This window comes from Morone saxatilis, unplaced genomic scaffold (genome assembly GCF_004916995.1).
Source record: "Morone saxatilis isolate NCDOM2014 unplaced genomic scaffold, NCSU_SB_2.0 Contig18, whole genome shotgun sequence".
Lineage (NCBI taxonomy): Eukaryota > Metazoa > Chordata > Actinopteri > Moronidae > Morone > Morone saxatilis.
Window position 1 is genome coordinate 24,395,616 of NW_023339740.1, and position 12,432 is coordinate 24,408,047.

The window sequence follows — 12,432 nt, forward strand, 5'->3', positions numbered from 1 at the left end:
GAGGTGACATGACCTCAGATATCAATCTGAGGTCAGGTCTCAGTTATTCCACCAACAGGAGCTCACTATCGTCTAAAGTGTTTACATTATAGTGTAAATAGATTTCCCTTCGTAAGAATTACACATCAGGAGAAACACAACCAGACCAAAAGGATGTGGATTTGTTAAACACATTAGTCATAATGTATTATTTGCAGGGTGAACATTGTCCCTCAACCTTAGTGAGTTCCTACATTACCCAGAATGCTCTTCTGTCTGCTAGAAGGGACATGAGTCTTCACAATGTGACATGCAGTAAACACTAAGGCTAGGAACTGAACCTCAGTATGTTTTCTGTCTGAAATACACCTGTAGTCTGTTTGATCAGATAGTTTATTTAAATCATAAAGATGACAGTTTTTAGACTATTTCATTTAGACAAACTTCTTTGTACTCATGTAATTTATGTTAACTGTTGCAAAAATGTGGCTCCCACACCTTCAGCCAATGTTGGGATACTACATGTCCCCAGATCTTCTCTGTTCATCAGTTTGTGTGACTAAACACAACTTCTTTCAACAATATGCAACATAGATGGCTCCCTCTGTAGGACAGGGGCCACAACATTATCTAATGACCTGTGTTTGTTTGTACTGTACATTAGAGTTTAATTCACTAACATATAATAATTCTAATATTTATGTATAAACAATCTATCAAACACCAAAGAACAATTGAAATGCAGCAAAAACGTTACTTCAGGGGCCCCTGGAGGTCTGGGCCCTGCTTTGCCAACTTGTTGTTTGCCAATTCAGCCTTGATGGTGTCAGTACTATTATAGAAAATGTTCAAACGATACGTTGCCCCAATAAACAACACACACACACACAACATACACGTCAACACACCATTAAGCATTTCCAATCACACCCGGAGTCAGAATCATTTTGTCCTCTAGCTGCTCTCTTCTCTCTTCTTTAAGTCGTTTCCTCTGTCATGAATCCACAGAGGCTGCAGCTGATCACACTGATTTATACGCACCAGCAGACACTCTTCATCATAATTAATAACCCTGCAGTTCAAAGCTATCTGTTACTGAACCACAGGAGAGCTGCAGGCTGAGCACTGCAGCTTAGAGCATACATGCAGCCATCACAAACACACGCACACACACACAAACACACAAAGCTTGCAAGTTAAAAAGCTCTTGGCTGTTAAACCATGAGAGACTTGCTGAGCCTGACAGATTTAACCCTGCTCAGGATTAACCCATAAAATTATCTTGGTACCCAGGCCGTCGCCTCTGAGAAAAAGACGGTAAAAAAAACAACAACAAAGAAAATTGAACAGGGATTTTTTTTTCTCCTCTCTGTCACGAATCAGAACAATTCACGGCTCCTTTCTCTTCTCGTTGGCCACATGTGCCAACAGCTGTGATCTGTCATCGGCTCGTCAGGCAGCAAGTCACATCAGGGTTAATAGATGCATGTTAAGAGTTTAAATCTGCACAACATGCAGGAGGAGAAGCAGCGGGCTGAGTGATGAAAGGTATTAAAAAAAGGGACGAGAAGGAGATTAAGACGGAGGGAAAGCTACAGCAGAGGAAGGTGAAGTGGGAAGCACATAGTAACAGTGAGAGATGGAAACGAGTCGACTGATCATGTTGTCTGCAAGTTCATATTTAAGAGCTTTAATATGGTTTTTAGTTCAAGATTAAAGCTGGCCATATTTTATGTTACTGTCAACACATCCCTGTGTTTGTCCTGCTCTGTGTGTGGCACTCAAACCTCCACTGGCTCCTACTGAAAACATAAAAACTTTAAAAACGTCTCAGAAATATTTAATTTAATTTATAAACACGGCTCAGTGATTTTCTATAATAGCTTCCTTACTTACAGCTCCATACTTGATATCCATCTTCTAATCTCACTCTCAGGCAGAAAAATCTTACTACGTACAACTCTCAGTAGTTTAATATCTTCTAAACTAATTAATTACCAATTAATGCAAACCGGGTAAAATGTTCAGATTAAAAGCTTTCTACTGGAAACCCTTTGGGAGGCTTTTATTAGCAAACAGCCACAGAAAAAGCTTTTTTTTATTTTATTATATCTGATTTTATTTTGTCAGCTGATCAGTTTGATTTATTATCAGATATTGTTGGCTGCTCACAGGTTGGCTTGGTGTGAGTATCCTCCATTAGAGAATAATATGACTAAATTAGGGATCGTATCACCCTAGATGTCATCCGATATGTGTCATTATGAAAACGTTTTTGGTATATAATGCTTGTAGTCTTTACAGTACTGATGTTTAGTTATTTATTTGATTTTTTATTTATTATTTTTCTCAGTGTTCATTTCTGGTCATTTAACCTGTATGTTAAAATATACAATTTAGACTATTTACTATTTATTTTAGACTTAAATATTGTATAATAAAGTTATTTTACTATTTCTGAGTACCTTTGCAGAGTCACATTGGCTTCCAGTTCAAAAATGTACTATATCGGCCACATTATTAGTAATTGGTTTATACTAAATGTCTTTTGGCATTATGGAAGGCTAAAATACTAATCCTGATTCAATACCTTTGTTATTTACAATAAACGACTTGGAGCCATCAGTCACATCAGTTCTAAGTGTTATGTAAATTGTAGAAAAAGTGCATGTAAATGTATGTAAATTACAATAATATTATGATGAATCGTTATAATAATAGCTAAGATAATCATTCAGATTCAGGATATGCAGACACCTGCTGATGGCAGAAACAGTGGGAGGGATTAATGTTGGTGAGTCATGCAGTGTTCAGCGTTTCATGCAGATCAAACAGAGAGAGAAAAAAAGAGTCCAGCCGGGTGAAGTGAGTTGTTAGCTGGCCTCAGGTCACCGACTCACTGCCTGCAGTAGAGGAGGAAGCAGCAGCAGCAGGGGGTGGAGCCCCAGCCGAGTTGGTGAGAGAGGAGGAGGAGCTAAGCCCTACGTGGGTGGGGCTAGAGAGAGTTTTGGCGGCAGTGGCGTCATTGTGCTGGCTGACGACGGACGGCTGGCGGCGCAGGGCACCGGGCACCGGTGCCTGGCCCGTCTGGAAGGTATAGACCACATCCATCTAAAGGAAGGACAGCCACAAAAGACTGTTAGATAGCAAGAGAGACAGAGCGAGGAGACAGGGCAGAGGAAACAGGAAGGGAGGAAAAGACTTCTGGAGAGGTTAGAGAGGCTTTAAAAGAGGCTGCATGGTGAAGTCTGACAGTTTTGGCCTTTGAAGGTCAGTACTCATATTTCTTGTGAACCAGACAGAAAGAAATTGCTGCTTTAAAAACATCAATTTTAACTTTTAAAAAGTCAGTCGTTTTTTTTGTTGGTCATAAAGAGGTTTGAGGAACCGTGTTCACTATGGCTGGGTATCAAACTGGCACTGAATACTTTATCAGAGTCTGTTTACCTCTTTGATCAGACACCAGGTTTTAACATGTCTGTTGCTTTTTGATGAACAACTCGAGATAAGAAGAGGAGGCTTGTTAGGTTGAATTTTATTCTGGATTGTGTTAAAACCAGATCCAGATGATTACTGACACCTGAGATCTGATCACAATGTGAACCAGACCACCTCCAGATGTGATCAGATCTGACTGTTATGTGCTCTGCTGCATTTACATCTGCATTACCATGAGTTGTTCCTATTCCAGATAAAATACCCAGATACAGATCATATGTTGATACCAGTTTGAAGTCATATTTCCAGATTTAAATACTTTATATAATCTTAGACGTTTTTGTAGTTCTTATGTTTTTGGCAGAAAGAGGACACAGCAGCATGAAGAGAATAAGAGAGATTCTTGTTTCATTTAAAAGAGCATTATGGTGGGATTTTGCACATTTTACATAATCCATCTTCCCATAGGATAACCTACACAGTGGCCATCTGTTCTGCAGCAGAAACACATTGTCATCAAGTTGATAGAAAGTGGGAACAGAGACACAGAAGAACGTGAGACTGAAACAAAGACGAGAAGAAGTGGATGAGGGAGAGATCGGGAGTGAGGAGACGAGGAGGAAAGTTTGAGAGAAAGAGCATTCAGAGAGAGAAAGCTGTCATTTAGTTAGCGAAAGACAAAATGTGAAATTCTAGAAGAAGCTCCAACAGAACGAAGGGATGAAGGAAGAAACGGAACAATGAATAAAGAGCTTTTGAATCAGGCTGAAAGCACTTTGAGGAGAAATTGTGTCACTTGGAACGACTGATAAAGTTTCAGGAGCGAGGTGCTGCTTGTACCAATTATTCCCCCACTGTGTTTGACTGTTGAGGCGTTGAGCGGCACAACGCTGCCCACCAGGATTAGAGAGGAGGAGGACAGGAAGAGGAGCGTGGAGAGATAAGAACCTAATTAGCTTGCAGCCTTTCGTTGCCTCCCCCTCCGTCCTCCCATCCTCCCATCCCAGGAGGATGACAGGCTGATATTACAGATACACAGGCATGAAGACAAAAGAGAGAGCTTCCTCTTTTCTTTACAATGAGTCTGATGTTGGAGAAAACACAAGATGGGAAGAGCTTTGTTTCAGTTCCTCCTCGCATCACTTCCTTCTTTCACAGCACTCTGCGGCTTCATGAAGGCCACGTGAAGGTTATTTTCTGACACTTCTAAATCAGGGTTTCCACTGGAACTGAAACCAAGGCTGCACCCACCTGTCCATTTAGTAGCTACTGATCACATGATCTTAATCAGCAGATGAGAGTTTCCAAGTTGTCATGAAATTGCAGATGTTTAAATTTCCATTTCTTTCCAGCAGATCAATAAAAAGCTCAGCTTGAGCGTGTGTCCTGCCATATGTCGTTTCCTTAAAGAGGATACAAAACGGTGTGTTTTAAAATCTCCTCTAACCTGCCTCTGACTGACTGACTTCTTTTGATGTAGCATGACACTCGAGCCGGAGTCTGCACACATGCATTTTATTTCGAAAATTAACTGGATTCTCTATGCAAGTGGGTCGCGGCTTCCTTCAAAAATTGTCCAGCCGTGTGTCTCTCTGCTGCTTGGTGCTGAGCAGTTGTATTGCACAGTGGGTTTTTAAAACAATGCTATGAGAGCAGTGAGACTGAAAGAGAAAAGTTGAAACCGAACAGCTAAACAGTGAATCAGAATCAGCCACAGATTCGGGGGATAATTAACTGTAGGACCCTTTTCATTGTGGCAGAGATGATCATACTTATCCTGCTGTTTTATTTTTTTGAGGCTATGTACACTGAACTCTCTGGTGAACCCAGTCTGCAGCCTTGCGTCATGATTCACTCTGTCTGGTGTTCGAGTCGGTGGTTATATGTTCTGGTGGCGCGGTAACGAGAATATTCATTGACAAAAGAACAGGAAAAGTCTAGCTTGAAAAGCCGCTGCTGCAGCCTAAAACCCACGTTAACAGAATCCCCAAATATTCATTCCTAAATTTACATCCGCGATCAATACGAATAAAACATAAATGCATCCTACCTAGAGGGGGAACCCACTGCCTGTTTCCTATCACACTGTGACCTACTGAGGAGGTGCAGAGAGGGATCAGACCCTAACTGGATGAGTTGAGGTCAGCAACGCCACTGAGAGAGAGTGAGCCTTCCCGGAGCTGCAATGTTGGGTACCTTTGTCTGGGCAAGTAAATTCAGTATTCACATGCAACACAGGCGCTTAAAGAAAACCGCAACATACGACACGAACAAGAGAAGAAATTTTTTTTTAACATTTGAACTGTGAAGATGTGTAGATACCCCTCACAGAATTCTGAGGAGTTTAATCAACATCCATGTAACAAATCTAATCTAGAGGATTTTTTTTAAACAAAACAACAAAACAAGAAAAAAAAGGTTAAATTTTTGCATTTCGCTAAAATCTTATGACACCAACCCGGTGTTCGCTGTGCTACAGACGGAGCGAACCAAGCGTATGTACAGTGAGAATCATCTGCTCTCTTTGAAAGTTCGGTGCACTTTCCTGAGAGCGTATACGCAGGAATGAACGGTACAGAGAACACAAATGCGGCTAGCGAGACCCCGCAAGGTCGAAACCTCAACATACTTCGATACGCATTTTGCAAAAAGGATCATCCAAGTAAAAATATACCCATTGAATGGACAAAGGACAGGCTTCCTACAGTGGACTCCTGGACTCACACTCTACTAATTTGACTAATGAGTGTGGATGGTTGTCGGAGGGACAACTTACAGGAAACGAACGATGCAAACGATTCTCGAAAAACCACGAAGTGGCAGACTGAATGGGGGGGTGAAGACGAGTGTGAAGCACTGTGTGTACGCAGGAATGAGAGGAGTGGAGCGGCAAGTCACGACTCTCCTCCCTCAATGCCGCAGTCCTCACCCCTACCTCTCGCGCTGGAGCATGACCAGAATGGACTACCGAAAGAGGAGGGAGAGGACGAAGGGGGGCGAGGGAGGAGAGCTAGATGGATGACTCGCGGCGAGGGGGAAGGCGCTGGCGGCCTCCTCTCCCACCGCCCAGAGGAAGGCGCCAGGGGGGGGTCGATCTCTTTCTCCAGAACTCATCGATGGGGGGGATGCGAGCATCCTCATCGGCAGGGGGACGAACTCGGGTGGGCATGAACTGTGGAATGGAAGATACGGGACTCTTGGGCTTCTCCAGCCCGCGTACAGGGAGCTACGGAACGCGTTCACCCACATTATCTGAAACAAAGACAGGAGGAGACATCAGAGGATGAGAGATCGACGATACAGGTCCCATTTTTATGAATGTCAAACAACGTGGTCGTGCGGGCTGATCTGGGCGCGGGGGGTGAAGGTGCAAACCACAACACACAAAGTTAATCAAGTGACAGCTGGATGGAACATGGCGGGAAGAACGAAATCATAAATTCCCAAACTCAACAATAAAAAGGTAAAAATGAAATAAAGGTCAAATGATGTGGAGCAGCGAGTGCAGGAAAGACAAACTACAACAATCCACCACAGGTGGAAAATGTGGAGGAGGCAATCAGATCACCATGGCTACACAACCACACAAAACTCACTCATCGTGTGTCTTCATCACTCATAATTTCCTCCTCTCATCCTGCAGAGGTTCACTGCGCTCTTTCACCACCTTAAATTCACACTGTTGTCCAAAGCCTGTGGACACCTGAACATCCTTCCCTATACATGATAGTTGAGGAAGTCAAAGGGCATTATCTTCTGCTATAACAACTCCACTGTTCTGGTTTTCAATTCAAGAATTCATTTTCCTTTTTTTCCTCGAGATTTTGGAACTATGGCTTCCAGGGATTCTGCTCCATCTCAGTCACAAGAGGTGTCAGTGAGGTCCAACACTGATTTTGGTAGAAAATTAGCTCACAGTTGGAATCTGAGGTGAATGAACCTCAGAATATCCAATCTGAGGTAGGTCTCAGTTTTCATACCCACAGGAGCTCACTCTACGTGCTAAAGTGTATTACATTATAGGTGTAAATAGATTTCCTTGTAAGATTACTCAGGACAACACACCACGACAAGGATGTGGATTTGGGTTAACAACATTAGTCATAATGTATTATTTGCAGGTGAACATTGCCCTCACATTAGTGAGTTCTACATTACCACAGAATGCTTCTTGTCTGTAAGAGGGACTGAGTCTTCACAATGTGACATGAGTACACACTAAGGCTAGGAACTGAACCTCAGTAATGTTTTCTGTCTGAAATAACCTTAGTCTGTTTGATCAGATAGTATTTATTTAAATCTAAGATGACAGTTTTTAGACTTTTCATTTTAGCAACTGTCTTTGTATAATCATGTAATTTAATGTTAACTGTTGAAAAATGTGGCTCCACACCTTCAGCCAATGTTGGGATATACTGTACCAGTCTTCTCTGTTCATCAGTTTGTGTGACTAAACACAACTTCTTTCAAAAATCTGCAACCTAGATGGCTCCCTCCTGTAGGCAGGGGCCACAACACTTATCTAATGACTGTGTTTTTTGTACTGTACATTAGCCGATCTTATTCACTAAATTAATAATTCTATATTTTGTTAAAAATCTATCAAACAACAAAAGAACAATCTTGAAATGCAGCAAAACGTTACTATCAGGGGCCTGGAGTTGGGCCCTGCTTTGCACTTGTTGTTTGCAATTCAGCTTGATGGTGTCAGTACTATTTAGAAAATGTTCAAGATAACGTTGCACCAATAAACAACCACACACACAACACACACACACACAACATACACGTCAACACATTAAGCATTTCCAATCAACCCGGAGTCAGATCATTTTGCCTCTAGCTTGCTCTCTTCTCTCATTCTTTAAGTAGTTTTCCTCTGTCATGATCCCAGAGGCATGCATGATCACCTGACTTTTACACCAGCAGACACTCTTCATCATAATTACATAACCTGCAGTTAAGCTATCTGTTACTGACCACAGGAGAGCTGCAGCTGAGCACTGCAGTTTAGAGCATAAATGCAGCATCAAACACACGCCACACACACACAAAAACACACAAAGCTTGCAAGTTAAAAAGCTTTGGCTGTTACATGAGAGACTTGTGAGCTGACAGATTTAACCTGCTCAGGATTGTAAACATAAAATTATCTGTACCCAGGCCGTCGCTCTGAAGAAAAAGACGGTAAAAAAAAACAACAAGAAATTGGAACGGGATTTTTTTTTCTCTCTCTGTCAGAATCGAACAATTCGGCTCTTTTCTCTTCTGTTGCCACATGTGCAAAAGCTGTGATTGTCATCGGCTCGTCAGGCAGCAGTCACATCAGGGTTATAGATTCTGTTAAGATTTAAATTGCCCAACATGCAGGAGGCGAAGCAGCGGCTGAGTGTGAAGGTATTAAAAAGGGACGAGAAGGATTAAGACGAGCGGAAGCTACAGCGAGGAAGTGAAGTGGGAAGCACATAGTAACAGTGAGAGAAGGAAAGAGTCGACTGATCTGTTGTCTGCAAGTTCATATTTAAGAGCTTTACTATGGTTTTTAGTTCAAGATTAAAGCTGGCCATATTTTATGTTACTGTAACAAATCTGTGTTTTGTCGCTGCTCTGTGTGTGGGAGGTCAAACCTCCACTGGCTACTACTGAAAAATAAACTTTAAAACGTCTGCAGAAATATTTAATTTATTATCAAACACGGCTCAGTGATTTTCTATAATAGCTTCCTTAGCTATACAGCTCCATACTTGATACCATCTTCTATCTCATCTGCAGGCAGAAAAAATCTCTTACTGACGTACAACTGCTCAGTATTTAATATCTTCTAACTATTAATTACTTAAATTAATGCAAACCGGTATGTTCAGATAAAAGCTTTTACTGGAAACGCGGGTTTGGGAGCTTTTAATTAGGGCAACAGGCACAGAAAAGCTTTTTTATTATATCTGTTTTTATTTGTTAGCTGATAGTTGTTTTTATACGATATTAGTGGCGTGCTCACCTAGGTGGCTTGGTGTGAGTATCCTCCATTCAAGAATAATATGATTAAATTAGGTGATGCGTATCACTAGAATGTCATCCGATATGTGTCTTAAGGGGGGGGGAAAACGTTTTGGTATATAATTGCTTGTAGTCTTAAGTATGATGTTTATTTTTATTTGATTTTTATTTATTTTTCTAGTGTTCATTTCTGGTCTTTAACCTGTATGTTAAACGTATACAATTTAGACTATTGTACTATTATTTTTAGATTAACAATAATTGTTAACTAAGTTATTTTACTATTTCTGAGTACCTTTATGCAAGTCACATTGGCTTCCAGTTCAAAATGGTACTATCGGACAATTATAGTAATGGTTTATACTAATGTCTTTTGGCATATGGAAGAGCTAAAATACTAATCCTGATTCAATACCTTTGTTATTTACAATTAACACTTGGAGCCATCAGTCACATAGTTTAAGTGTTAAATGTAAATTGAGAAAAGTTGGCATGTAATGTATGGATAATTAAATATATTATGATGAATCGTTATAATAATAGCTAAGATAATCTTCGATTCAGGATATAGCAGACCTGCTGATGGCAGAAACAGTGGGAGGGATTAATTTGGTGAGTCATGCCAGTTTCAGCGTTATAGCAGATCAAACAGAGAGAGAAAAAAAGAGTCAGCCGGGTGAAGTGAAGTTTTAGCTGGCTCAGGTCACCGACTCACTGCCTGCCAGTAGAGGAGGAGCAGCACAGCAGGGGGATGGAGCCCAGCCGAGTTGGTGAGCAGAGGAGGGGAGCTAAGGCCTACGTGGCTCGGGGTAGAGGAGTTTGGCGGCAGTGGCGTCTTGTGCTGGCTGACGACGGGAACGGTTGGCGCGCAGGGCCGGCACCGGTGCCTGGCCCGTCTGGAAGGTTAGACACATCCATCCTAAGGAAGGAAGCACAAGACCTGTTAGAAGCACAAGAGAGAGCGAGGAGAAGGGCAGAGGAAACAGGAAGGAGGAAAGACTTCTGGAGAGGTTAGAGAGGCTTTAAAAGGGCTGGCATGGTGAAGTCTGACAGTTTTTGGCTTTGAAGGTGCAGTACTCATGATTTCTTGTGAACCAGACGAAAGATTGCCTGCTTTAAAAACATCATTTTAACCTTTTAAAAAGTCAGATCGTATTTTGTTGGTCATAAAGAAGGTTTGAAGGAAACCGTGTTCAACATGGCTGGGTATCAAACGGCACTGAATACTTATCAGAGTCGTTTCTCTTGTCAGACACCAGGGTTTTAACATGTCTGTTTGCTTTTTGATGAAGCACTCGAGTAAGAAGAGGAGGCTTGTTAAGGTTGAATTTTATTTGGATTGTGTTACAACCGATCGCAGATGATTACTGACACCTGAGATCTGATCAGCAATGTTGAACCAGCCCCTCCAGATGTGATCAGTCTGACTGTTATATGCTCTGCTAGCATTTACATCTGCATTACATGAGCTATCTGTTCTATTCCAGATAATACCAGATAAGATCATATGTTGATACCCAGTTTGAAGTCATATTTCCGATTTAAAATAATTTATATAATCTAGAACGTTTTTGTACTTCTTATCGTTTTTGGCGAAAGAGGGACAAGCCGCATGGAAGAGATACAGAGAGATTTTGTTTCATCTTAAAGAGCATCGTATGGTAGGGTTGACATTTTAACATAATCCATCTTACCCATAGGAGTAACCTTACCAGTGGCCATTCTGTCTTGCAAGCAGAAGCACATTATAATCAAGCTGATCAGAAGTGGCGCACCAAGACACAGAAGAAAGTAGGACTTGAAACAAAGACGAGAAGCAGTGGATGTGGCGAGAGATCCGGAGTCGGGAGACGAGGAGGAAAGTTCTGGAGAAGAGCATTCAGACAGAGAGAAAGGCTGTCATTTAGTTAGCGAAAGCAAATTGACAATTCTAGAAAGAAGGCTCCAACAGACGAAGGGATGGAAGGAAGACGGAACAATGAATAGAAGAGGCTTTTGAATCAGGCTGAAGCATTTGAGAGAGAATTGTGTCACTTGGCAACGACTTGATAAAGTTAGGAGCGAGGTGCTGCTTGTACCAATTATTCCCCACTGTGTTTCAGAACTGTTGAGCAGCGTTGAGCGCACAGAACGCTGCCACCCAGGATTAAGAGAGGAGGAGGACAGAGAGAGCGTGGAGAGATAAGAACCTAATTACCTTGAGCGTTAAGTCGTTGCCACCTCCCCCATCCGTCTCGCACCATCCCCTCCCATCCGCCACGGAGCCCGATGACAGGCCTGAGTCGTGTGACCAAGATACACAGGCATGAGACACCAAAGGAGAGAGCTCTCCTCTTCTTCTTTAGCAATCCCGAGTCTGACCTGACCTTCCGACGCGAACCCAAGACTCGCCGCGGGACGCAGCCTTCTGTTCAGGTTTCCCTCACTCGGCATCATTCTTCTTTCACAGCACTCCTTGCGGGCTTCACTGAGGCACGTGAAGGTTCACTCTCCTCTCCTGCAGCTTCCTAAATCAGCCCCGGTTTCCACTGGAATGAACGCACGAACCGGCTGCACCCACCAGCCCCTGCCTTCGATCCCCCTTAGGTACTACCTCCGATTGCACGACTGACTTAATCCCCAGCAGATTGCAGATTTCCAAGTTGTCTCGAATTTGCAGATGTTTCCCACCAGACCATTTCATCTTATTATCAGCAGCACGTGCGAATAAAGGCAAGCTCAAGGCTCTCGAGCGGTGTGTCACCCTGCCATACTGCTCCGTTTACTTAAAGGAGGCACTCACAAAACGGTGTGTTTTGAAATCATCTCTACCTACGCCCTGACTGACTGTACTTCCTTCTTGACTGTAGCATGGACACCTCACCGAGCCGGAGTCTCGCCACACTGCAATTATTATGTGGCAGGGACTCACTATAACTGTCGAGGATTCATCAATTCCTTATTTTTCAAAAACATCAAATCTGGTAATCGAGGCATCGACCCTCCTTCACACCCGCCTTCACTTTAATTTAACAGTAT

At 42.4% G+C, this 12,432-nt stretch overlaps 1 protein-coding gene across 3 annotated transcripts in view; it reads right to left on the bottom strand.

Annotated features, from left to right (window-relative positions):
* Positions 1 to 12,432, bottom strand: part of LOC118328193 (plasma membrane calcium-transporting ATPase 1-like) — a 92,681-nt gene that overhangs the window by 2,183 nt on the left and 78,066 nt on the right. Inside the window, exon 21 of one of the 3 annotated variants that reach the window (XM_035661807.1) lies at positions 3,001 to 3,090. The exons of 1 other annotated variant lie outside the window; for it this stretch is intronic. In XM_035661807.1, the coding sequence (XP_035517700.1) occupies positions 3,001 to 3,090 (90 nt within the window). Of the gene's footprint in view, positions 1 to 2,879; positions 3,091 to 12,432 lie in introns of all 3 variants that reach the window. One more of the 3 variants, XM_035661806.1, reaches the window with a different exon arrangement.